At 38.8% G+C, this 27,864-nt stretch overlaps 3 protein-coding genes across 3 annotated transcripts; 1 reads left to right on the top strand and 2 right to left on the bottom strand.

The window, feature by feature from the left end:
- Positions 1-3,582: 3,582 nt before the first annotated feature.
- LOC118804989 (olfactory receptor 6N2-like) lies at positions 3,583-4,521 on the top strand. Its single transcript, XM_036565583.1, has one exon. It carries the CDS (start codon positions 3,583-3,585, stop codon positions 4,519-4,521), a length of 939 nt encoding a protein of 312 aa, XP_036421476.1.
- Positions 4,522-18,307: 13,786 nt separating this feature from the next.
- Positions 18,308-19,487, bottom strand: LOC118804988 (olfactory receptor 10J4-like). The gene has a single exon (XM_036565581.1). The coding sequence runs from the start codon at positions 19,485-19,487 to the stop codon at positions 18,546-18,548; it is 942 nt and encodes a 313-aa protein (XP_036421474.1). The 3' UTR covers positions 18,308-18,545.
- A 6,514-nt stretch (positions 19,488-26,001) lies between these two features.
- LOC118804826 (olfactory receptor 10J4-like) lies at positions 26,002-26,940 on the bottom strand. The gene has a single exon (XM_036565458.1). The coding sequence runs from the start codon at positions 26,938-26,940 to the stop codon at positions 26,002-26,004; it is 939 nt and encodes a 312-aa protein (XP_036421351.1).
- Positions 26,941-27,864: the final 924 nt, after the last annotated feature.

The following is a 27,864-nucleotide window of genomic DNA, read 5'->3' as shown; positions in this document are numbered from 1 at the left end:
AACAGTTTAACAACAACCTAGAATGTGAGAACAATCACAGAGCAACAGCTTAGTAACCACATGAAACACTATGGTAACCACTAAGAACACCTTGGATACCATAGCAAACCCCCCTGGTAACAGCTTAACAACCCCCTAAGATTTTATTGTAACCACCTAGCAACAAGATTATCATCACATTAGATTATTATCATTCCTTATGCACAACAAAATGCTACCCTAATCACTCATAACTGCAATGTTCACAGTGGCCTCCTCATTGGTGTGATCTTTTCATTACTCACACTCAGCGTCTGCACACTCAGTCTCTTTTTAACAGCTTGTACTAATACTATGGTTGTGAACTTCGCAAGCCACAGTCACCTTCACTGCCCAAGCAATCGTCATACATTTGAAGGCACATGGCCCTGAGCTAATGGAACAAATGTAATTGGGCATGGCCTGGAGCTTATATGAGTATGCATTGAACTCATGGAGTTGATAAAGCAAATATAGTGAACAATGTCCCAAGCTTAGCAGAGACTCCATGCATGGACCACAACTCCAGACTATGTAAACACCCGTCACTATTTGCACAGTCTACAGAGGGCACAAACTTTACAAGCACCATGCACATTGCATAGCAGATAGGTTAGAGGCGCCTAGTTTATATAAGCACCAATCAATCACTCTATTCTGGTTGTCTTGCTCCTACATCTCATCCTCAAAACCGTATCTCCAAGACTGCCCTTTGCTGATATATTTCAGTTAATTATATTTCTTGTAATTTTGAAGACTACTTGATCCAGGTAAAGACTTCTTCAGTAGGTATCTCTTTATCTCAAATATTCTTTGGGAGAGGGCTCTGCCCTTGCCATCCCTATCCAGCAGGATCTGTGAGGGTCTCAATGCTCCAAGACCTGGACTGAGGACAGGGCTTATGCCAAAAACTCTTTAATTCTTAAGAATTGTTAGCCCTCAAATTTTAAAATCTTATTGGGGATTAACATAGTCATCTATCACTCCTTCCTCCTGAGTCTTATTGGTATAAATGGAAGCTTTAGCTCCAGTTCTGCCAGAAAGACTCCAATACTATATCGCTCATTCATTCATTACTCTGACCAGTTGCTGGCCACCTCCTCTCTTTAAAATGACTCAACTTGCATACCTGTTCTGCTGCTTTCAGATGTTGATGTTTTGACGTTTCCCCCTTTTCCTTCCCACTGCCACTAGTTTGGTCCCCACCTGGTAATCCAATGAAGGTGCTCTGCCGCTGTTTTCCCTATCCCTGGCAGGATCTGCGAGGGTCTTAACGCTCCAAGACCTAGGCTGAAGATGGGGCCTATGTCAAAGACTTTTTAACTCTTAAGAATTGTTATTCTTTAAAGTGTAAAATCTTATTAATGATTCAAATATTGTCTTCCACCATTCCTGCCCTGTTGAGTCTTTCTGGTAGAATTTCTTGTTCTGCAGTGAACCCTGCCTATGAGGATGAGACGCTGAAGATTATTGAGAGCAACTGATTAATTGGGGCCATGAAGACAAAACAGAGAGCAGGGTGAGTCTCATGTGGGGACTGGTATGCATTAAGTAGGCCCCATGTCCTCCACTGAAATAAGGAGACTCATGTTCTCATACATGGTGTGGGGATCGCTGTCATCACTCCCGCGCCTCTTAGATGTCATGTAGACTGACGTGGAGTCGATAATCCTATCTTATCTCGAAGGGGCAAGTGAAGGGAGTGATCAGGGATTCCCACTACTCACATATCCTTTTTCTTTTATGATAATTCCCTTATTTTATCATCTTAATAATCAGAAAAATTGTAATGATCAATTTAGGCACATCAAATCAAATTTTAGTCATTTGTAATTGAAGTGGCATGTAATACAAAGCAGGAGAAAAAGTAACAGGTATTAATAGGGGAGGGGAAGCAATGGGGATGCATTGCCAGAGCCAGATTTATGACAGGTTCTCTTCTAATATGTGGATTTAGTTTTTCCAGCCACACTAATTCCTAACAGGTCCATATAATCAAACAAGTAGTCCTGCAGTCTCCTTAGACAAACACTGACAGCAGTAAGGGTCATGCTAAAGAGCTCAGTAACTCAGTGACTTTAAAAAAGCTTCTTCTGAAGGTAACTGTTGCAGTTGGAGTGGCAGGAGAACAGCTGAGGATTAGTGGAAGAGAGAATGACACAATGAATCATCTGATACATGAGGTGGTGTAACTGAAGTTAGATGTAGTAGGAGTTTCTTGAGAAGATGACATTTAGTTCTGTGTCCAGCTATGATGGTGGCTTTAGGGACTAAGATTGAGATCACCAAGCAAGCCCCAGTTCTAAGAAAATTACTTGAAATTTGTTGAGGTCCTACAAGATGATCAAAGTCACTGTAAAATACAACAAATCAATTGGGAGGTCTGGTTGTATAAGCTGTCATAATGCCAGCTCTGTTGACAATTTTAGAGACCTGAATGAGGAGTTTTACAGCAGAATAGATGAGCTGAGTGGGATTCCATCTCTGCATGGAATTCAAATTGAAGTAATAGAAGTAGTACGGATAGTACACTCCAGAAGGACATGGTAGAACAGGTTAATGGACAAAAGTAAAATTTGATTAACAGGATGGAGTCCCACAGGTAGAATCCTTCCTTCATGAACTCTTGCAGGTAGACTCTCTCATCGATGGACTCTTGTAAGTGGACTCCCTCCTTATGAATATCCAAAGATTCCCTGGTTTTTGTGCAGAAAGGCTGAGAAAAGAGAAACTGCTGCTATAGTAGTACTTCAAAATAGAACCACGGATATTAGTACCACTTCAAAACATGAACAATAAAGTACCACAGGTAATATTTACCACCAGTGTAAGTGAATAAGTAGGTTTAAGGTAATACTTTGAGCCTGCCCACTGGTTGCAATCATCCTGCATGACAGGAATTGGGTGAAGAGATATACCTGACCAAGACTACAGGTCACTAATTAATCTTCACTATATTTAAAAGAAAATGTTCAGGAAGTACAAAAACAGCAGAAAACACTAATTTACAAAATACTAAAACCAAAATACAACTAGAAACAACCAGCTAACAACCAAGCAATAAATTAAACTTGACCTGATCTGAAATAAATGTACTTAACAATAAATAAGTGTACTTTGACTACACTGATCAGCTGAAAGCAGTTGTATAACTTATTACTGCATAACATTCTCTAAACCTTTTATCACAAATTTAGGAGAATATATTTATAATATATAGAGTAATTTCATAAAATCAGTGTAAAAATCGTCTAAATTAATTTATCTATTTTTGTGAAAACCTGTAGATCAAACAAATGCTACAACAGTAAGTGAGGCAAACTAGACTTACCAATCAGGAAATTAGTCAGTGAACCACTAAGGAATATGTATCTGTCCAATAGAGAATATATAAATGTAGACACAAAAAGCTGTTGTCCTCATTACAGCCTGTACAGATACAGCACCTTCACTGTGCTTAGTATCTTCACTCTTATGCATGGAGTTTATGATGTCTGACTGATTACATAAAAACACTGGTGTGAGCACAACCAGATACCAGTGACTAATTTGTTTTAAACATTCATGGATTATTTTACTAATGATACATATTTATCTTTGGAAGGGCATGTGGAGTTGGAGAAATATAGATACGTTTACTTTGTAATTTGTCTCGTAGTTCTCATACTGATAATTTGTTGTAATGTTGTTGTCATTTATGTCATTTACACAAACAAACCTCTCCATGAGCCGATGTACATATTCATTGCTGCTTTACTTTGCAATTCTCTCTTTGGAACAGCTGCCTTTTATCCTAAATTACTGAGTGATTTACTGTCTGAAAAACAAGTTATCTCTCATAGAGCCTGTCTTTTTCAGGCTTTTTGCATTTATACATATTTTTCATCAGAGTTCGCACTGCTATCGGCTATGGCCTATGACAGATATGTGTCCATATGCAAACCATTACAATACCCAACTCTTGTAAAAATGTCCACAGTTAAAAAGCTCTTATTTTTCTGTTGGTTTGTGCCTTCCTGTGAAATTGGCACATCAATAATACTAACATACCGACAGCTGTGTAAATTTAAATTAAACAGAATATATTGCAATAATTATGCAATTGCTAAATTAAGTTGTGGAGATTTAACTGTTGTGAATTCATATGGGCTATTTGCTTTAACCATTGTTGTATTTCCCCCAGTGATGTTTATAATCTACTCATATGTTAGAATACTTAAAGTTTGTTTAAAGAACTCAAAAGAGTTCAGAAGAAAAGCTCTACAGACCTGCTTCCCACACCTTTTCATTTTCACCTGCTTCTCTGTTACTGGATGTTTTGAAGTGATTAACAGTAGATTCGAAGGAAACGTACCTCATGTATTTGCCATGATAATGTCAGCTGAAAATTTGGTTGTTCCTCCTCTACTAAATCCTATTGTATATGGACTGAAACTGCAGGAGATTTGGAATAGGATTAAGAGAATAACTTGGAAGAGAAAGACACATGTCTTTGCGGAATGAAATTCTTCCTTTGTGTATGAAAAAAACATGATGAATATTATGTCACTGAAAAAAAAAAAAGTTGCTTAAAGGTTGAATTAAATTTACCCGACTCAAATGTGTATGTTGGCTCAACGTGAATGAAATATGTTACATAAACATAAATATTATGTGGAAGTACTTAAATAACTTACTTAGGTGGATGTAAAGTATTTAATTTGTGTGGTCTTGGATATCTCCAAGTGTGTTTCCATAGCTAGGCAAATGCGAGGACATCGGCACTGTGGTCATTTACTGCTCTACCCACATGGTAGGTCACATCCTGAATCTGGTAATCTGTGAAAGATTTAAACACAAATGTGTCCTTAATGTCTGATGTTTTCATGTCAGATTATTTCTGTATATTTTTCAATCAGTATAAGAAGTAAGGAAGAAAGTGATACATTGACTCATAAACAGTTTAGAAGTTTACAGTTATTTATAATATTGCATAAATTACAGCTCTGACTCTGATCTAAATGCTAGATTTAAGTAAACCCTCGACACTCTTGCTCCAGTCAAATGGAAGGAAAACTTGCATACTCATAAAAATCCATGGGTGAATGCAGAAATATGCTATCTTAAGAAAAAGCTAGATAGCAAGATATTGTCAAAGAGCAGATCTCCTTATACAGTAATGCTATTGAGGTGTATTTAGAAGAATAGTTTTATAGAAGAAGGTAAAAACATTCTTAAATTTCTGTAAGTATAAGGTGAGGTCTGAAGTCCTCTGTGTTATTTGTCCTGCAGGATTTGAAATGTTTACGTTAAAGGCCCCCTGGTCCAAAGGTCTGTCTCTTAGTTCCACATAGATGAGATCAATGTAAAAGGGCCATATGTTCAGTTTGCTTTTTCAACAACAAGCACCCTATATAAACAGTTGGATATTCTGTTCTGGAGGGGACACAATTGGCACGGATCCTCTCTCAGGTACTTTATAGTGCTTGATATGATACCATTTTACTTTGTAATAAATATCATATGCAAGTAATGCGGTGTCAGAGGAGACTTCTTCAGCATCTTCACATCATCGCTACTTAATAAACAACATTTTTGGCGTCACGAACAGGATTGCGGACGACAAAATTTTTGGTGTCACGAACTGCGGACGTGATGTGGCTGGCTGCATCGCCGACAGCCTTAGCGCACTTACTCCCGCACATGCCGGCATTTCAGGTGAGATTTTCACATTTGTGCACTGGTTTTTTCATTGAGGCTGTTGGGTGTTTGCTGTCTAGTCGCACCGTAAAGAATCATGTGTGTGCATGTGTTGCTGTGTTGATGTTTGGAGTATTTCTCCGTTCTAAATTGGGGTTAATTGCGTTGTGTACACCGCATTAAAAGGGGGGAGTATTATAGAGAAAAGGAAAGCTGATGTAAAAGTGTAAAATAGCCTAATTAGTAACGATAAGGTGAGCTAAATAACATCATGCGAGATTAATGAAGGTTGGGCCCTTATCTTCTGAACGGTAAGACATGTGTATATTAGTCACTGCGTGAAAGTTGGCTTAGAGAAATAGTGAGATTAGGTTAAAAAGTGTAAAGTAACAGCCCAGGGCCCTGGGGGAAATTAGATTAGAGGGGGAAATTAGATTAATGGGGAAAAAGAGAAGTTAAAGAAAATAGAGATGAGAAGAGTTAAAGAGAAATAAATAATTTTAAATTAAATTTTACATTTTTCATAAATTTTTAAATTTTTCTTAAATAAAGAAAAATTTAGTAAGTATTACTAATAATGTGCTAAAGGGTGTAAATTATATGGAGTTGCTTATTGTGTTATTAAAAATACTTAGTGAGTTTATTTGACTTAATTCTGATTTGTTTCTTCCTTTATCCACCTATGGGGAGTGTGAGAATTGGAGAAGTGAAAGAGGGAGAAAAAAAGATAGAGAGAAGAAGAAACAGGAAAAGAAAAGAATAACAGAAAGAGGGTGAGCAAAGAAAGTGATGAGAGAGAGAAAGTCAGAAAGAGAGAAAAGTCTATGTGTAGAGAGAGAGAGAGAAGAGAGAGGAAGCAGTAGGTCAGTGCTGACACGGAGTGAGGTCTAATGATTGAGGAGACAAAGGGGTCAGCTCATGTTGCAAGGGGGGAAGTTAGGAGAAAGATTACAGAGGAGTAAGTTGCTGAAGGTAAAGAAGAGAGGAGATGTTGAAGGCTCAAGAGAGCCAATAGAAAATGTGTGGAGAGAGGGTTATATAACTTGTAAGGTAATAGTTATGATAGAAGATTTGAGTTCTTCTGAAGTTATCATGGTTACTAAAAGAGTTCAGGAACGATTCACCACAGCAACCACTTCAAGGGTGAATACTGCATCGATGAGGTTATTGCTGTAGCTACGACTTTGAAGGGGATGAATGCTACTACAGGGAAGGCGACAATTTCTACTTTTGTTACTTCAGGAAATATTACAAGTGAGGTTGGGCCAAGGACAACCTTTGCTAAAAAAAGAGTGACGACATCTCTGTCCCCTACAAAATTTGTAAATGTAACACAGACACCTGATATGACATCTTGGACCTTCAAAGAAGTAGTAAATATAACCCAGAAGCCTATGTTAAAAATAGAGCTTAGTGTGAATAGTAGTAATGAGATTTTTGAACCTAGAGAACAGATAGTGGAAGAGCATGATGCGGATTCGTCTGTGACAGCTGAGAGGACTATTTTAGACATGGAAGAGGAGTTTTTTGACTTTGACTGGACACCAGAAGACGTGACTGACCATTATTGTGTATTACAGAAGAGAGAAACTAAGTGGAAGGCATGTGGATTTGATTTCTGGGTGTTACAAATCGCAGACCCATGGCCAGGTAGGAACTTATGGTTCCAGCAGTTAAATCATTCTGTAAGATCGGTTAGGAAGCTGAATTGTCCATGTGTAATGAAAGTTCCAACACCAGGCACATGGCCTTCAATTTTAGAGAGGTACCAGAACCATTAAGTGGTAAATGTCAATCATATGCATTATAGTGGCTGTTATATCAGCAGCAATCAGCAGAAGATAAGGTGATGGCTTTGTCAGTGCATCTGTTTAGACCTAGACATAATTGTTCTTGGTTGGGAGAGTTACCATATGTGAATTTACTTGATAAGTGTAACATGATAGAACCACTCAGACGCTCGCGGATAAAAAGACCAAAAAAGGCTTCACTGTTTGACTCATCAATCAAAATTGTTGTCAGGAAACAGGAAAAACAATTCAAAAGGGGTCAGGCAAAAAACAGGTGAGTCAAAATACAGATGAATAGTCAAAACTGGAAAACACAACATAGGAAATAAAAGCTCAGTAGCTCTAGAAAGAAGCAATACCTCGCACTGAACTGTTCTAAAAGCCCAGGCTTTATACTGAAGCTAATAAGAGGCATATATATTTCTACCGTATGGGTGGACAGGATGCTGTTACATGGCAACGTTGAAGCTTCCATATGAGGTTTTTACTGTCCAGAAGGGAAAAGTTTCTGATGAGGTTCAATCTGATGCTATTTCTGGAAGTAGGAAGAAAAGGGAACTGGCACAATTTCATAATCTGGAGTCCCATCATTGGAGGATAAGTCTAGGAGAGAAGTGGGGTATAGGATTGTTTCCATGGTATGGTGTGACATTTTCGGCAGATCACATTGATAATATTACCTACACCCTACAGGGTTTTGCAAATGAGACTATAAGAGGTTTTGAGTACTTGTCAAATACTCAAAAGAGTCACAGACTGACGTTGCTGAAACATGACATGGCTCTTGATTATCTTTTGGCCAAACAAGGTGGCCTATATGTGGCTCTGAACCTGACTGGTGATGCCTGTTATACTTTGATTCCTGATAGTTCTGACAAGATGACTAGTGTCATAGATGCATTGAAGCATATAAGGGAGGCGTTTGGTCCATCGGAAGGAGCTGGATGGTCTGTAAATGTTTGGTTACAGGAGAAATTAGGACCGTTGGGAGCAGTGTTAGTTCAGATTATGGTAGCAGTTCTTATATCATTGAGTGTGATGTTCTGTTTTGTACATTGTTTGTTAACTTTTGCGAAGGCTATGATATTGAGATAGGTTGGAGTTGTGATGCCTGGAGATCAAGTTCAGATGCCATTACTACATACATTGACACAAATGATGACGAAGAAGTGGTGATAGAAGGTGAACTGATGGAGAAATATCCATTTTGAATATCTACTCTTATTATAGTCTTAACATTTATTTCTGTTACTATTTGGGTATTTAGTAGTCTCTTACTATAGCGTGGGATGATTGCAGGGGGAAATGAAAAAGGTGTTTATAGCTTGGAATAATGTGTAGGTATGATATTGTGAATTTCACATTTACTTATAAGATGTTAATCCATATGTGATGTTTCAATTTGCATCTGTTGTTTTTGCTAAAGATACTGGTTGGTGGTTTTCTTTTCTGTCCTTCAAGAACGATGCTGGGGGAAGACCACTATAAGGATGGTTGGACGTTCAGGGACCCCGATGTGCATGGACAATAAGACTGGACTAAAGGACTTTGAATAAGGACACTGTGATACAATGCCCAGAGTCAACACATCATCAATGCTACATTGAGAGTTGACGCTGCTGAGGAGCTGCAGTGTGATACATTTTTATGTCTTCATATATATTTGCATAGTATTGGCTTTTGTTATATTGTAATTGGGGATATTGATCGAGGACATTTATAAGGTAGTGATAATCTTAGTAAGGCATATTAGTTGGATTGAGTGTTTGGGTTGTTTAGGGCATGAGTAGTACTTAAATGTATAACATTTTCTTGGGTTTTAATTGATTGAAGACTGATGTTTTCTGTTATGGGGTAAGTACATTGGGACCTCAGATGTTTTTTTCTTTTTTCAGGTGTTTAGGGATATTGGTGTTAGGCAGGGAAAGGTCCATTGGAAGGTCCGATGGGTCGACCAGCCTGAATGTGGACATGTGGAAGGTAAAAACATTCTTAAATTTCTGTAAGTATAAGGTGAGGTCTGAAGTCCTCTGTGTTATTTGTCCTGCAGGATTTGAAATGTTTACGTTAAAGGCCCCCTGGTCCAAAGGTCTATCTCTTAGTTCCACATAGATGAGATCAATGTAAAAGGGCCATATGTTCAGTTTGCTTTTTCAACAACAAGCACCCTATATAAACAGTTGGATATTCTGTTCTGGAGGGGACACAATTGGCACGGATCCTCTCTCAGGTACTTTATAGTGCTTGATATGATACCATTTTACTTTGTAATAAATATCATATGCAAGTAATGCGGTGTCAGAGGAGACTTCTTCAGCATCTTCACATCATCGCTACTTAATAAACAACACTATGAACATTTCCAGTCATACCTCTGTAGTGTTATTAATAAACACAAAGATAATCCACCATAGATCACAATAATAAAGGCTTTTTTTCCTAATCGTAGACCAACTAATCAACCCCAGCTTTTCTGCTAGTGCATCTCATGGTGGTTTATCTTCTAAAATTTGTAAAGATTTTGCAATTCAAACTAAAAAGGCTTGATAAGACAGAGCAGAGTTCAGTCAGCTGAAACAAGTTCCTATAACCCTTCTGATAAGCCACCTACATCAGTGATTCAGTCAGTGATTTACATCTTTCTCTGTTATGAACTATCAGCACCTTACAACTGTTACAAACAAATTAAAATCATCCACATGAGATCCTGACCCTTTTCCTACTCCACTCCTTGAAATAGTATTTCATTGTGTTCAAAATTATGTCTTAACTATTATAAACTGTTCTTTATCAACAGATTCAAACTACCCTGGTGAAGCATCTACTAAAAAGAGTAATATTGATGCTTCCATACGAAAAAATTTTAGGCAAATTTCTATCTTCATTTTCAAATAAAGTCTAAATAAAGCCTTAGAAAAAGTTGTTTTTAAACAGTTAAATGTATAATTTAATATCAAACAAGTTATATGAGAAGTTTCAATCAGGTTTTTGTTCTAACCATAGCACTGAGACAGCATTGGTTCCCGTTATCAATGACCTCATGCTCCACACTGATGCACAAAATCCTTCTATTCTGGTCTTAATGGATCTTAGACAGCTTTTGATACTGTTGATCATAAGATTCTGATCCACCATCTCAAATACTGTTTAGGCCTCTCAGGTGCAGTTTTAGTTAAATAATATTTAATGAATAGACAGTTTTGGTTTCACTGGGAAATCATTCATCAAACACATTTCTAATGGAGTCCCACAGGGTTCAGTTTTAGGGCCTTTGTTTTTGTTTGTTGTCTCTAGGTGATGTCATGTCAATTTTCATAGTTTTGCTGATTACACACAACTACTTTTCCATTCTGTCTGATGATTGAGACTCTGATGTCAGAGTTAACAGCTGTGTCAGATATTTCTCACAAAATTTTCTATAACTACACTCACAAAAAAATAAAAATACTGATTCTTGGTACTAAAATTCTGTAACATCCAAGCCTTCTACTAGGCACCCCGACCACCAGAGGGAGGATGATAACTGAACCAGGCTGATTAGGGTTGACTCGTCAGCTGTTCACCACCCTACTTAAGGAGTGGTCACACATAGCTCTTTGTTTACTCTTGAGTTTAAATGCCCAGAGCTTAAAAGAAAAATCCAGGGTCCATTACAGGAAGTACCTGTGATGGACCCCGACAGGTCTCCCAAAACACCTGGGCTTTTCCTTATTGGCACCCTCTCCTGGGGGCAACGTCTCCAGAAGTGGCTCCAGGTCTCTGTGAACTACAGGGTGGCAAGTAATTTTATTTGTGCTGCCTTGGCCAAAGCCCTTAACCTGCCCTTAGTCAACCTAGAGGTCCCTGTTCCCATCTCTGCCATTAACAAGCTACCCAGCTTTAAAGGCACTGCTGCAGGCCTCAGTTTTTACTAAACTAGACTTTTGCATTGCCTACAATTTCATTAGTGTGCAGCAGGTTGACGGATGGAAGACAACATTCATTACATCCCCAGGCCAGTATGAGTACCTTGTGATACCCTTTGGGTTATTTTGGTGATGTTTTTTCTGCTGATTCAATTTTGTCTTCTTGTTTCAGCCACGGTTAAGCAACATTAAGGCTGATGCTCTCTTCAGACAGTGGGATGGGCCACTCACTGACCAACATCCAGAGCCCATCATTCCCGATACTCAATACACAATCCAGGAAAGACATGCGTGCCTATGTAGCAGCCTGCAAGGGCTGCACTAAAAATAAGGAGCCCAGAATGCAACTGGCAGACCTGCTTCACCCTCTTTCTATACCATTTTGGCCATGCTGACATATATCCCTGGACTTGGAGACATTAATGGGCTGCCCACGTCCTAGTCAACAAAGTGATCATGGTCAAGGTGGACCAGTTTTCTAAGGCTTGCAAGTTTATTGTTGTGCCTAGACTCCCGCTGGCCAAGAAAATGGCCATGCTTCTGCAGCATGTGGTTAGGGTCCATGGGTTCCCACTGTGTCTGACCATGAATCCCAATTCACCAGCCCATTCTTCATTTTTGCCAGCTGCTAGGGGCCTCTGTAAGCTTATCTTCAGGCTTTTATCCTCAGTCAAACAAGCAGACTGAGAGATTACTCAGGGCCTCGAGCAGACGATGGCCATGTGCCTGGCCTTCTCTAGACCATCCATGTGGTAGCCACATTCACGGCAAAAGCAGCCACACTAAATCGGAGGGCAGAGAGGGCAGGGTAGTGGTGGTGGATGCAACCACACTTTGTTGGCATACAGAGCAGCAGCAGTGAAAGTAGCTATACTCTTGGTGAAAGTAACCACACTTGGTCAGCATGCATAGCAGAGCACTCATTGTGAAAGGAGCCACAGTTGTTTGGCACACAAGGCAGAGCAGGAGGGATGAAAGCAGTCACTCTTAGTGGGCACACAGGGCAAAGTAGCAGTGGTGGAGGCAGCCACACTTGGTTGGCATGCAGGGCAAAGCAGTAGTGGTGAAAGCAGCCAAACTTAGTCAGCGTGGAGAGCAGAGCAGTGGCCACACTTGTTCGGCGTACAGGGCAGAGTAGTAGCACTGAAAGCTGTCACACTTTGTTGGTGTGCAGGGCACAGCAGCATTTAAAGCTGCCACACTTCGTTTGCATACAGGGCAGAGCAGCAGCAGTGAAAGCAGCTATAATCACATTGAAAGCAACCACACTCAGTCAGCGTGCAGGGCAGAGCAGCAGTCTTGAAAAGAGCCACACTCATGGTGAAATGAGCCACACTCGGTCGGCACGCAGGGCAGAGCAGCCACACTTGGCTGGCCGGCAGGGCAGAGCAGTAGTGGTGAAAGCAGCCTCCAGAAGACTGCTCTCCAAAAAAAAGGTAATTATTATTTTACAATAGTGACATAAAACACAGAGACACAGAGAGAAGCAGCAGTCAAAAAGGAGGACGCTAGCATAACTCTCACCCTGAAATGATGTCATACACACAAACTCAGCACTCTGCAAGTGTTCTGCAAGCAGACAATTGCTCAACCTCCTTATCCAAGCCCCTCCCTTCAGTCCCTGGGAGCTTTGGGGACTTCAATTTCAAGTGATTCTCATCCACCATCATAACTGAGCAACTATTTTGTTGCCAACAGGATAATCTATGCCAGACTACCTCCTGCACTGACCAGAGCATCCTTCACCGCCTCGGCCTCCCTGAACTCCAGCCCAGGTCCATGTGCATTCCTTTAAGGCCACAATTCACAATCTTTTAGTGACTACTTTGAGCATGATATGGCACCATGTCACAAAGCAACCAGTCCTTTCAAACTGGTTTCATGAACATGACAATGAGTTCAACATTCTTCAGTGGCCTTCATAGTCACCTGGTCTGAATCCAATAAAACACGTTTGGGATGCAGTAGAACGGGAGATTTGCAGCATAAAAACCGCAGTTAAAAAAATCTGCATGATGTAATCTCAAATATCAGAATCTCAAAGGAATGTTTTCAACATCTTGTGGAAGCCATGCCGTGAAGAACCAAGACTGTTTTGAGAGCAAAGGAAGGCCCTACACCAGTATGAGTGTAATGTTCCTAATAAAGTGCTCTGTGTGTATAAGTAGATTATAAGGATCATTCCAAGATATTCTGTAACAGTGTTCTAATCTTTAGCACCTAATTTAAATTTGACACATTTAAAGTAGTTGTAACATAGGAGGTGTTGAGGCAGGATGCAAGTGCGAGTTGCTTTTATTTAAATGAGATTCAAGAGTCCAAAAACACAGTAGCAGAGTGGAACAGCTAAATCCATGACGAGACAAAACAAAGTAAAACCGAACTAAACGAGAAACAGCAACAGGGTATACAGACAACTCAAGACCAAGGGACTGCGCAAACACAGGGGTACAAATGCTCACAGAAAACGAGGAAACACCTGAGAACAATTAGAGGGCGGAGCTAGGAGACCAAGAACAGGTGAAGACAGTGCAGGACAGGGGAGGAGCTAACATGACAACAAAAGCACATGAACACAAGAAAACAAAGGCACATGGCAGACACACAAAACACACGGCACTGGGAAACCAAGAAAAAGGTAAAAACAGAAAGACCAGGACAAAGAGTGAATGGATGTTACAGTAGTGATTTATGTCGGGGTTTGTTTGTTTTTTCCACATAAGAACATTTCTGTTTATTTCAATTATATAAAGTGTGACAGAAGTGTTAATACACAAAGCACCTCAAAGTGCTTTACAATCAAACAGCAAAATTAAGTAATAAAAGCAAAACAAATATGCAAACTAAAGGCTGTAAAGTTTGAACTGAAAAAAAAGCAAACAAATAAAAAAAATCACAAAAAAAAATCCAATACCAAAGATGGTGATATCATTCGAATAAAGAAAAGAATGCTTTGATCCACAGACTTTCATGAAATAAGTATTTGTGCTTATATACAGGCTGCAAACTGTTTGGCACAGAAGAAATGAATTGTGAGAAAAAAGCAGGAAAGCTCTCATAATATACACAGTAAAAAAGTTGAGAATTTCAATCTAAAAAAAGTATTCGATTTCAAAATCATTCCCTTAATCCTATTCGATATCTCCTGCAGTTTCAGTCCATATATAATAGGATTGAGTAGAGGAGGAATGACCGCATTTCAACTGACATTAACAAGGAAACAATATGAGGTACATTTCCGTCTAATCTGCTGTTAATCACTTCAAAACATGCAGTAACAGAGAAACTGATGAAAATGAAAAGGTGTGGGAAGCAGGTCTGTAGAGCTTTTCTTCTGAACTCTTTTGAATTCTTTAAACAGACATCAAGTATTCTAACATATGAGTAGATTATGAAGATCACTGGTGGAAATACTACAATGCCTAAAATAAACAGTCCATATAAATTCATAACAGTTTTTGGATGAGCCAATGACTCTCTGACAGATCTTGTTCCGGGATTTGTAGTTTATATACAAATATTTATATATATATGTGTGTGTGTATATATATATATATATACAAGAAAAAAAGAAATACATATACACACCAACTTTAAATATATACATATACACAATATACACTAGTTATTCCAATATACAGTTCTAGAGTAATAAGTTATGAAATAAAGTACAGTAAAAACACAGTAATAAGTTATGGGTCTTCCTCGGGCAGTGGCTGGTGTATAAATCCAGGAGGTTTGGGAGCTGGACCCTTGTGATGTGCTGGGCTATCCGCACCACTCTCTGCAGAGCTTTCCGCTCGATAGCAGTGCAGTTTCCATACAAGGTGGTGATGGAGCTGTTAGAATGCTCTCCACAGTACATGTGTAAAATGTTCTGAGGATGTGGGGGTTCATGCCAAACCTCCTCAGCCGCCTGAGGTAGAAGAGGCACTGTTGTGCCTTCTTCACCACCCATGTGGTGTGTTCGGTCCATGTCAGCTCCTCTGTGATGTGACTGCTAAGGAACTTGAAGTTTCTGACACTCTCTACAGTGGCTCCGTTGATGGTGATGGGTGTGTGCACTTTCTTTTGCTTCCTGAAGTCCACTATCAGCTCTTTGGTCTTGTTGACATTGAGAGAGAGGTTGTTCTCCTGGCACCAGTGTGTCAGGAAGCTGACCTCCTCTCTGTAGGCCTCCTTGTTGTCACTGGAGAACAAGACAGGGCTGAGCACACAGCCCTGAGGAGCTCTGGTGTTAAGGGTCAGTAAGGAGGAGGTGATGTTGCCCATCCTTGGCACCTGGCGTCGGCCCATCAGGAAATTCAGGATCCATTTGCACAGAGAACTGTTCAGACCCAGATCCCGAAGCTTAATATCGAGGCTTGAGGGTGTTGAATACTGAGCTGTAGTCTACAAACAGCATTCTCACATACGTGATCTTTTTGTCCAGATGGGAGAGGGCAGTGTGAAGGCTATTGCAGTCCTGCTAGAAATAAAGGCGTGGATGAGTTGCCAGGTCTGCTTTAGTCAGAACATCTCTGATCTTGTTGATGTTCTTAAGGTGACAAAAAGCTGATTTAGTAACTGCTTTGACACAACTGATAAAACTGAGTCCATTAGTACATTAAGGTTATGTGCTAGTTCTATATATTTTAGGACTCTTGAATCCAGATAGGCAGCTAGTCTGTGCCTCTCATTGCTATTCCCAAATAAAATAATCTGTTTTATCTTTAGTTAATTGCATAAAGTTTTGTCCCATCCAGTTAATGAGGTAGTTAAGGCACAAGTGAGTCAAGGGGACCATAGTTGTTTCAGGAGAGGACCAAGTAAATCTGAGATATCAACCGCATAACTGTGGTCAGATATCCTATAGTCAACAATCGAACCCTGGGGGGACATCACGTGTCAATGACACTCTTTCAGAAACATTAGTTTGTGTTTTGACAAAGTAGTTTCTTCCTGCAGGTATGAAGTGAACCATTTGAGGACAGTTACCAACCCAGTTCTCAAATCTGTCTATGTTTATGGTCAATGCTATTGCAGCACTGGCATCGAGCAGTAGTAGGAAAGATATTTTTCCAGAGTCTGTCTTCAAATAAATGCCATTAATAACCTTTATTCGACCAGTCTTAGTACTATGATCAGGCTAAAACCTTGACTGAAATTTGTCTAGGCAGCAATTTAAGGACAGAAAGCCATTAAGTTGCTTGAATTTTCTCAATGATTTTTCTAATGGAAGGTAGATTTGAAATAGGTCCTTAATTACGTAAGACGTCACAACTGCAGTTATTCATGTTTTTGGGAAAAAAAATAACATGAGAGAGGTTTTTACTACATGAAGTATATGCGATTACAGAGTGAAACAAATTCTTTAAAAAGTTGGTAATGTGTCAAGTGTAATGGAACAGAACCAGCCAGATGTTTGCAGTAAAAAACAAGAAATGAAGGTTTACCTAAAAGGGCTTGACAATACTCGTAATGAAGAGACAGGCAGTTGTCAAATCTTAAAAGGCAAAAATAGCCAGTTCAGGTGAACTGGAACGTTGATTGGTAGATTGTGGAAATTCATGGGTCATGTGATCTTCCAGAGAGTTCTGGGAAATGGAGTTTTTATGACTTTCAGACCTTTCAGAGGATGTGTGACATCGAAACTACATATAGCTAATTTGAGGTGACTCACTGTATTGATTAAAATTTCATTCTTTTTAACACTAACCTGGGACATTTTAACCACAATATCTTTATGTGGTGATAAGGAAAACAAGAGCTCAGTGGTGGATGTAGTTATACTAGTGGCTTGTCTCATTTTATGGATTTTAATGTTAAAAAAAGCATGCAAAATACTTACATCTCTCAGTTGGTACTAAATCAGGGACCGTATATGTAGGTTACTTTTAGGTTAATTTGTCAACTATTGTGAACAAGTGCACCTGAAAAAATGCAGGAATTGCATGATGTAATCTCAAATATTAGAATCTCAGAGGAATGTTTCCAACAGGTTGTGCAATCCATGTCATAAAAAGGCTGTTTTGAGAGCAAAGTAAGCCCTTACAGCAGTACTAGTGTAATGTTCTTAATAAAGAGGCTTGAATTTGACATATTTAAAGTAATGATATATGGAGGAGTATTTTTGTTTTTCCACATAAGAACATTTCTGTTTATTTCAATTACATAAAGTGTGACAGAAGTATTAACTATTAAAGTACCCCATGTTAAATGATATCATGTTTATTTATCAAAATAGTATAAATGAGTACCAGAAATCTGTATGTGCAAATATATTTTTCATGGAGTGTAATGTCATGTTACTATATATTTTTACATTTTGGATTTGGTCCTCTATGGGCTTAATATTAATTTGTTTCATCAGGCTAAAAATGAAAAGCCACTGTGTGAAGTATATTCCACTTTGCTGTACATTGTCTTGCTCCAAACTGCATTTTGTTGCATAAAATAAAAATGAATGAATTTTCTACTTTATTAAATCATGGTTTTTAGATGTCAAAATAAATGTGACAACAGCACTGAGATTTCACCTTGTTAGTAGAGAGCATTAAACGGTACAAACACACTACTACATTTTTCCTCTCTATATTCAAGGGTTAAAGCTAAAACAATACTGCACAAATTTAAACACTCACTACAGTGTTACTTCAAAAATCAAAACGTCTTTAAGTGCTAAATAATTGATTAATTTACAAAATTATGGCATTTACATTTTTTTTAATTTGACATAATTCTATAGGATCATTCCAATGCTAAGCATGTGCAAACATCATGTTTGAGTGGTTTATCCAATCTATTTTCATTTAAAGAATCATCATGCTATTTATGGAGTGGTTTTATACACAAAGCACCTCAAAGTGCTTTACAATCAAACAGCAAAATTAAGTAATGAAAGCAAGACAAACAAGCAAACTAAAGGCTGTAATGTTTGAACTGAAAAAAAGCAAACAAATAAATAAAAAAAAAAACCATAAAAAATGCCAATACCAAAGATGGTGATATCATTTGAATAAGGAAAAGAATGCTTTGAGTCCCAGACTTTCATGAAATAAGTATTTGTGCTTATATACAGGCTACAAACAAAAGTGTTCACTGTTTGGCACAGTAGAAATGTATAGTGAGAAAAAAGGCAGGGAAGCTCTTATAATATACACAGTAAAAAAGTTCAGAATTTCAATCTAAAAAAAGTATTCAATTTCAAAATCATTCCCTTAATCCTATTCGATATCTCCTGCAGTTTCAGTCCATATATAATAGGATTGAGTAGAGGAGGAATGACCGCATTTTCAACTGACATTAACAAGGAAAAAAAATGAGGTACATTTCCGTCTAATCTGCTGTTAATCACTTCAAAACATGCAGTAACAGAGAAACTGATGAAAATGAAAAGGTGTGGGAAGCAGGTCTGTAGAGCTTTTCTTCTGAACTCTTTTGAGTTCTTTAAACAGACATCAAGAATTCTAACATATGAGTAGATTATAAAGGTCACTGGTGGAAAAACACCAATGCTTAATAGAAACAATCCATATGAATTTATAACAGTTATGTCTCCACAACTTAATTTAGCAATTGTGTAATTACTACAGTATATTCTATTTAATTTAAATTTACACAGCTGTCGGTATGTTAGTATTATTGATATGCCCATTTCACAGGAAGGCACAAACCAACAGAAAAATAAGGCCTTTTTAACAGTGGACATTTTTACAAGAGTTGCGTACTGTAATGGTTTACATATGGACACATATCTGTCATAGGCCATAGCTGATAACAGTGCAAACTCTGAAACTCCATATGTATAAATGCAAAAGGCCTGAATCATACAAGCTTCACGAGAGATAACTGGTGTTTCAGATAGAAAATCACTCAGTAATTTAGGATAAAAGGCAGCTGTTCCAAAGAGAGCATTGCAAAGTAAAGCAGCGATAAATATGTACATCGGCTCATGGAGACGTTTGCTTGTGTAAATGACAGAAATGACAACAGCATTGCAAAAAATGATCAGTATGTAAACAATCAGAGTAATTAGAAAGTAAACATATCTATATTTCTCCAACTCCACATGCCCTTCCAAAGATAAATATGTAATATTAGTAAAGTAATCCATGAATGTCCATGAAGAAATCCATAAATTTCTAGAAACAGACTAGTCAGTGTAATCTGGTTGTGCTTACATCAGTGTTTTTATGTTTTCACTCAGGCATCATAAATTCCATGCATATGAGTGAAGATACTTAGTACAGTGAAGGTAGAGTAGCTGTACAGGCTGTGGCGAAGACAACAGCTTTGTGTGTCTATATTTATATATTCTCTACTGGACAGATAAATATTCCTTAGTGGTCCACTGACTAATCTACTGACTAGTAACAGTTGCATGACCTACACGTCTTCACAGAAGTACAAACCCCATTTCTGGAGAAGTTGGGGCATTTTCTAAAATGCAATAAAAAACAAGAATCGGTGATTTGTAAATTCTCTTGTACAAAGAAATTTTGGTTGACCAACTTGATTGTATTTTGTAAATGTAAATGAATTTTGAATTTGGTGTCTGAAATACAGCCAAAAACAGGGGCAAAATGAGGGTGACAATTTTATAGAATATTCAAGTCATATAATTTTGAAACATTCCACAATAAGCAGATGAATTGGTAACAGGTGTGGGTGTCATGATTGAGTATAAAAGCAGCATCCATCAAAGGCTCAGTCTTTGCAAGCAAAGATGAGTCATTGTTCACCACTTTGTACCAAACCTCATGAGACAATTATCAAACGGTTCAAAAAGTTGAAAGTGCATGACCTTCGAGCGCTTAGAGAACATTGCATGAGAAACTGTTATGCGACTGTATTAAATGCAATGGGCTCGGGAGTACTTCAGAAAGCTGTTGTTACTTGGACACACAGTCCATCGATGCATCAATAAATTCAACTCGAAACTCTATTATCCAAAAAGAAAGCCATACATTAATTCTGTGCAGATGCACTGCCGAGTTCTCTGGCCCCAAGCTCATCTCCGATGGTCTAAAAGAGTGGAAATATGTGCTGTGGTCAGAGATTAAGCTCTCATCATGAATCCAAGAGGACAGAAATTAAATGAAAACATGGCCACCTTACCTTTATTTTACTTAATGATTAACAATAGAATGAACCACCATACAATTATTGCATTGTATACACTGTAGACAAAGACTAACAATTTCTAAAAAGGTATTTGAGGTGACACTTGTTTTCAAGATCTATCCAAGCAAAATTCACATAATTTTTCAGGCATTAGGTAAATCTTTGATCAAAAAATATTTAATCTATAAAGATATAAATGCTAATAGAATTTTTATGTCATATAATGGCATATGTGAGTAGCCCAGAGTCTCCTGAAAATAACAACATATGGCATGTGTGACTGTATCATGTAAATATTTTTAATTGTAATTGACCAAAATACCAAAATAGCAAAACTATCCTAGGTTTTAATAGTTAATCTTAGTCACATCACCTCATGAATCAGATGAGTTATTGGGTCATTCTCTCTTGCACTAGTCCTCAGCTCTTCTCCTGCCCCTCTATCTGCAACAGTTGCCTTCAGGAGGATCTTTTTTAAAGTGACTGATCTTTTTAGCATGACCCATTCTACTGCCAGTGTTTGTGTACAGAGACTGCAGGGCTGTGTGCTTCATGGCATGCACCAGTTAGCAATGGGTGTAGCTAGAAAAACCAAACCTACAAATTAGAAGACGTGACCTGTCATTAATTTGTCCCCTGCAGGCATTTAGAAAGCTCTGCCTGCCTTTTAACACCTGCAGCTTGCTCTCCTATTTTGTATTTCCAAGCCATTTCACTGCTGTATCGTACCATACTTTATGTGTATGCTTAGCTTGTGCTGCATTTTCGTATTAGCACATGCTATCTGTGCAGGTTTACACTGTAGTTTTAGCTTTGATTACACTGTAGTTTTAGCGCCGCCCCCTGGACAGCATGTGGAGTTTGTGGTGAGTATTCCCACAAAGGGGTTGGTTTCCAAATCTGTGATCTTACCAGTTCTGATATACTTTCATCCAGATTCTCTTTTTGTTTTTTTGCTGATTGACTTGGGGGCTGAAGGAAACTTCCTCCACGCTAGGATCGTGGAACAGCTACAGATTCCTGTTGAGAACCTTCAAACAGCTCTCAAAGTCATCGCTTTAGATGGCGACCCAGTGGGACTGAGACCCATTGACCAAGTAACAGTGCCCTTGGAGACCAAGACCAGAGCCCTACACTCCGAAAAACTTTCATTTTTGGTACTTTAACAGTCAGACTTTGATATGATATTAAAGCTCCCATGGTTAGAGAAACACGACCCTACTATTTCTTGGACGGAACGTACTGTTACTCACTGGTCCAAATATTGTCTTCAAAATTGCATTCACACCCCTGCCATGTCCCTTGGGTCCACCACCATTGAGAGTCCAAACGCTGATTCCCCCTTTGAAATACCTCATGAATACATAGACGTAAAGGAGGTTTTTAACAAACAAAACATGACAAAGTTGCCTCCAGATAGGCCCTATGTGCCATTGAGCTCGTAGAGGACCCAGTACTACCTAAAACAAGAGTATATCCCTTGACACAAGAAGAACAAAAAGCCCTTGATGTGTATATTGAAGAGGCTTTAGAACAAGGGTTAATCAGACCCTCCACTTCTCCTATCGCCTCAAGCTTTTTCTTTATTAAGAAGAAGGACGGGGGGTTACGTCCATGCATAGACTACAGAACCCTTAACTAGATTTCTAAGGCTTATCCTTACCCCCTGCCTCTTGTAACAGTAGCACTAGAGCATCTCCAGGGAGCCAAGTTTTTAACAAAATTAGATCTCCATAGCACCTACAATTTAATTAGAATTAAGGAAGGGGATGAATGGAAGACTGTGTTTTTGACCACCAGGGGGCACTATGAGTATCTGGTGATGCTGTTGGGCTCTCTATCGCCCGCTCTGTTTTCAAGGCTTCATAAACGACATCCTCAGAGACATGCTAGGACACTTTGTGATTGCCTACCTGGACAACATTTTAGTTTACTCCCCTTCCTTTGAAACACATGTACAGCATGTCCAAATGGTATTAGAATGACTATTAGAGAATAATCTGTTCCTGAAAGGGGAAAAGTATGAATTCCACCTCCAGTCTGTCTCATTTTTAGGATACATCATCAGTCAACAAGGAATTGTAATGGATGTCCACAAGGTGGAAGCAGTGGTCGAATGGTCACAACCCACATTGGTTAAGGAGCTCCAGAGGTTTATAGGCTTTGCTAACTTTTATTGTAGATTCATCAGAAACTTCAGCTCCATAGCGTCTCCGCTGACTTCACTGTTAAAAGGAAATCCGAAGAAGTTCACGTGGAACGAACAAGCAGAGAAGACCTTTCAGTCTCTCAAGGAGGCGTTTACCACCGCACCCATTCTTAGTCACCCCGATCCCACACAACCTTTTGTATTGGAGGTGGACTCATCTGAGATGGGGGTGGGTGCAGTTTTGTCCCAGAGGACGGGATCTCCAGCCAAGTTGCATCCCGTAGCATTTTTCTCTCACAAATTGACACCCACGGAGAGAAACTATGGTATAGGGGATCGGGAATTATTGGCTGTAATGCTAGCTCTAGAGGAATGGCGTCATTGGTTGGAAGGTGCCAACCATCCTTTCATTGTTTTGACAGATCACAAAAATTTGGAATACCTTCGCACGGTGAAGAGACTTAATGCACGACAGGCTAGATGGCCGCTTTTTTTTTCCTGTTTTAAGTTCAGCATTACTTATCGACCAGGCTCTCCTAGCACTAAAGCTGACGCTCTATCCAGGAAATATCAACAAAACACGAACCTTTTGCAGAACGAGGCCACAGAAAGGATCCTTCCTCCCGAGCTAAACATTTCCTCTATTAGATGGCAAACAGATGAGGCAATAGAGAAGGCCTTATCCCACACATGAGTACCTGAGCACTGTTCTCCAGAGAATCTGTATGTTCCCCAGCCATTTAGAACTTCACTCATAACTTCGGCTCACTCGTCTTTAACCTCTGGCCATCCAGCAGAAACCCGTACCCACCAACTATTAGCTAACATGTACTGGTGGGAACCCATGCATCATGACATCCATTCATTCATCTCTTCCAGTTCAACCTGTACCCAGCGCAAAACACCCAAACTGTTACCTGCAGGGAAATTGCTGCCACTATCCATACCTAATCGACCATGGTCCCACATTGCAGTAAATTTCGTCACTGACCTACCAGAATCGCAAGGATTTACTACAATACTTACAATAATTGATAGATTTTCCAGAGGGATCTGTTTTGTACCTTTTTCTAATCTGCCCAGTGCTTTTCAGATTGCAAACTGTTCCAGTTTGTATTCCGGATCTACGGAATTCCAGAGGACATTGTGTCAGACAGGGGACCTCAGTTCACCTCACAGGTATGGGCAGCATTTTTCGAGCATCTGGGAGTGTCATTGAGCTTGTCATCGGGGTATCACCCACAGTCCAATGGACAATGCAAAAGGGCGAATCAGGAAAATTCTTGCAATTATTTTGTCATGACAATCCTGCTGATTGGTCCAGATTTCTGAGTTGGGCAGAAATCACACAAAATTCATTGGCTTGCTCTTCTACAGGGCTGACACCTTTTCAGTGTAATCTAGGGTACCAGCACCCACTTGCACCTTGGACGGGAGTCCAAACAGATGTTCCTGCAGTGGACGATTGGATGAAACGCAGCGAACAGGTGTGGGAACAGACACATCAACACATCATAGAGATGCTGCAACATCAGAAAGAACAGGCAGACAGACACAGAGGTCCGACTCCTACATTCCATCCCGGAGACCGAGTGTGGCTGTCTACAAGAGACTTTCAACGTCCAGAGGGGAGTTGCCGTAAGCTTTTGCCTAAATATATAGGGCCGTTCAAGAACAATGCTGGGTGCCAGCCAAAGATGTGTAGACCCCGGTCTCATCCGAGACTTTCACAGTCGGCACCCTGACAGGCCTGCTCCTCGTCCCAGAGGATGTCCACGCAAAAGGCTCACCTGTTCTTTGCCCGTCCATCTGAGGAACAACAGTGAGGATGCTACGATCCAGCGTCTCGAAAGCTCAGGTTCAGCCCCTGTTCAGCGACCCGGACCCTGGACTCTTTTGGGGGGGGTACTGTCACACATTTGGCTCCCTCTGTGGAGGAAACAGACTTTGTCTCCCAGAATTCTCTGGGAGATCATGTGACTGAGCAGCCGCACTCGGAATCCGACTCCGACGAGAACTCCATTCCCCAGGATACCATGGAATCTCATGACTTCGGACTCTCACAGGCACTCCTATCAGCGCTCACAATCCCCTGAGTTTTGACTGTTTTCATCTGTGTAGATGATCATATGACAGGTAGTTTAGAGTAGATAAGCCCGGGCTTCAGTTAGACTCACTGCGAGGTATTGTTTCTCTGAGACTACTGAGCGTTTTCTTCCTGTTCTGATTGCTTACTGTGTTTTTGATCTTCTGCTTTGTTTGATTCCGTTTTTGCCTCTTGCCTATTCCTTTGGTACTTTCACTGGTGTGTATGATCTGTGTTTTTGACTTTGTGACTGTTTTTCACTACGAGCTCTGTTTTTCCCTTTTTGACTACGGCCGCTTCGTATGAATTAAACCTCAACATCTGTACACGTCTGGTGTTCTGTCCGAGCATTACAGAGTGTAATGCCATGTTACTATATATTTTTACATTTTGGATTTGGTTTTCTAAGGGCTTAATATTAATTTGTTTCATCAGGCTAAAAATAAAAGGTCACTGTGAAGTATATTCCTATCAGTCTTGCTATACATAAACTCAAAATTGCACTTTGTGATACAAAATAAAAATGAATTAAATTTCTGCATTATTAAATCATGGTTTTTAGATGTCAAAATAAATGTGACAACAGCACTGAGATTTACCCTTGTTAGTAGAGAGCATTAAACGGTACAAAAACACTACTACATTTTTCCTCTCTATATTTAAGAGTTAAAGCTGAAACAATACTGCACAATGTTAAACACTCACTACAGTGTTGCTTTATTTATGATCAAAACTTCTTTAAGTGCTAAAACAATTAGACCAAAATTATGGCATTTACATTTTTTTAATTTGACATAATTCTATAAGATCATTACAGTGCTATGAATGTGCAAACATTATGTTTGAGTGTTTTATCCAATCTATTTTCATTTAAAGAATCATCATGTTATTTATGGAGCAGTTTTATACACTGCTGCTCAAAGTGCTTTACAATCAAACAGCAAAATTAAGTGACAAAAGAAAACGAATAAAACAAAAAATAAAAGAAAAAAACAAATAAGCAAATTAAAGGCCATAATGTTTCAACTGACAATAAATAAATAAATGAATAAATAACTAAATAAATAAAATTCACATAAAAAATGCCAATACAAAGATGGTGATATCATTTGAATAAGAAAAAGAATGCTTTGAGTCCCAGACTTTCATGAAATAAGTATTTGTGCTTATATACAGGCTACAAACAAGACTGTTCACTGTTTGGCACAGTAGAAATGTATAGTGAGAAAAAAGGCAGGAAAGCTCTTATAATATACACAGTAAAAAAGTTCAGAATTTCAATCTAAAAAAAGTCTTTGATTTCAAAATCATTTTCTTAATCCTATTCGATATCTCCTGCAGTTTCAGTCCATATATAATAGGATTGAATAAAGGAGGAAAGACAGCATTTTCAACTGACATTAACAAGGAAACAATATGAGGTACATTTCCGTCTAATCTGCTGTTAATCACTTCAAAACAAGCAGTAACAGAGAAACTGATGAAAATGAAAAGGTGTGGGAAGCAGGTCTGTAGAGCTTTTCTTCTGAACTCTTTTGAGTTCTTTAAACAGACATCAAGTATTCTAATATATGAGTAGATTATAAAGGTCACTGGTGGAAAAACGTTAATGCTTAATAGAAACAATCCATATGAATTCATAACAGTTAAATCTCCACAACTTAATTTAGCAATTGAGTAATTACTACAGTATATTCTGGTTAATTTAAATTTACACAGCTGTCGGTATGTTAGTATTATTGATATGCCAACTTCACAGGAAGGCACAAACCAACAGACAAATAAGACCTTTTTAACAGTGGACATTTTTACAAGAGTTGCGTATTGTAATGGTTTACATATGGACACATATCTGTCATAGGCCATAGCTGATAACAGTGTAAACTCTGAAACTCCATATGTATAAATGCAAAAGGCCTGAATCATACAAGCTTCACGAGAGATAACTGGTTTTTCAGATAGAAAATCACTTAGTAATTTAGGATAAAAGGCAGCTGTTCCAAAGAGGGAATTACAAAGTAAAGCAGCAATTAAAACATACATCGGCTCATGGAGCCGTTTGCTTGTGTAAATGACAGTAATGACAACAGCATTGCAAAAAATGATCAGTATGTAAACAATCAGAGTAATTAGAAAGTAAACATATCTATATTTCTCCAACTCCACATGTCCTTCCAAAGATAAATATGTAACATTAGAAAAATCCATTAATGTCCATGAAATAATCCATACATGTCTAAAAACATATTAGTCCATGCAATATAATTGTGCTCACACCAGTGTTTTTATATATTCAGTCAGGCATCAGAAACTCCATGCATATGAGTGAAGATACTAAGTACAGAGATGGTACTGTAGCTGTACAGTCTGTGATGAAGACAACAGCTTTGTGTGTCTATATTTATATATTCTCTACTGGACAGATACATATTCCTTAGTGGTTCGCTGACTAATTTGCAGACTAGTAACAGTTGCATGACCTACATGTCTTCACAGAATTACAAACCCTATTTCTGAAGAAGCTGGGACATTTTGTAAAATGCAAAAAAAAAAAAAACACGTATTTGTGATTTGAATTACTTTTAACATTTTGGCTGACCAATATTCAAGTTACACCATTTTAAAACATTCCATAAGCAGATGAACTGATAACAGGTGTGGGTGTCATGGTTAAGTATAAAGGCAGCATCCACCAAAGGCTTAGTCTTTGCAAACAAATATGGATCATTTTTCATCACTTTGTACCAAACCTCATAGGACAATTATCAAATGGTTCAAAAAGAACATTTCTCAATGCAATATTGCAAAGAATTTAGGTCTTTCATCATCTACTATCCACAATATTGTGAAAAGATTCAGGGAATCCAGAGAAATCTCAGTTTGTGTAGGGCAAGGTCAGAAACCACTATTGAAAGTGCATGACCTTCAGAGAGCACTGCATGAGAAACCTTCATGCTACTTTGTTAGATACAGCCACACAGGCTCAGGAATATTTCGTAAAACTGTTGTCACTTAGCACAGTCCATCAATGCATCAGTAAATACGTCTCAAAACTCTATGATGCAAGGAGAAAGCCATGCATCAATTCTATGCAGAAGTGCCACCGAGTTCTCTGGGCCCAAGCTCATCTCA

The sequence above is a fragment of the Colossoma macropomum genome, unplaced genomic scaffold, assembly GCF_904425465.1.
Source record: "Colossoma macropomum unplaced genomic scaffold, Colossoma_macropomum, whole genome shotgun sequence".
In the NCBI taxonomy this organism is placed as follows: domain Eukaryota; kingdom Metazoa; phylum Chordata; class Actinopteri; order Characiformes; family Serrasalmidae; genus Colossoma; species Colossoma macropomum.
This window is presented reverse-complemented; position numbering and strand designations above follow the sequence as displayed.

Coding starts and splice junctions, on each gene's coding strand:
- LOC118804989 (XM_036565583.1), top strand. CDS start 3,583: ATGGATTATTTTACTAATGATACATATTTATCTTTGGAAGGGCATGTG.
- LOC118804988 (XM_036565581.1), bottom strand. CDS start 19,487: ATGGATTACTTTACTAATATTACATATTTATCTTTGGAAGGGCATGTG.
- LOC118804826 (XM_036565458.1), bottom strand. CDS start 26,940: ATGGATTTTTCTAATGTTACATATTTATCTTTGGAAGGACATGTGGAG.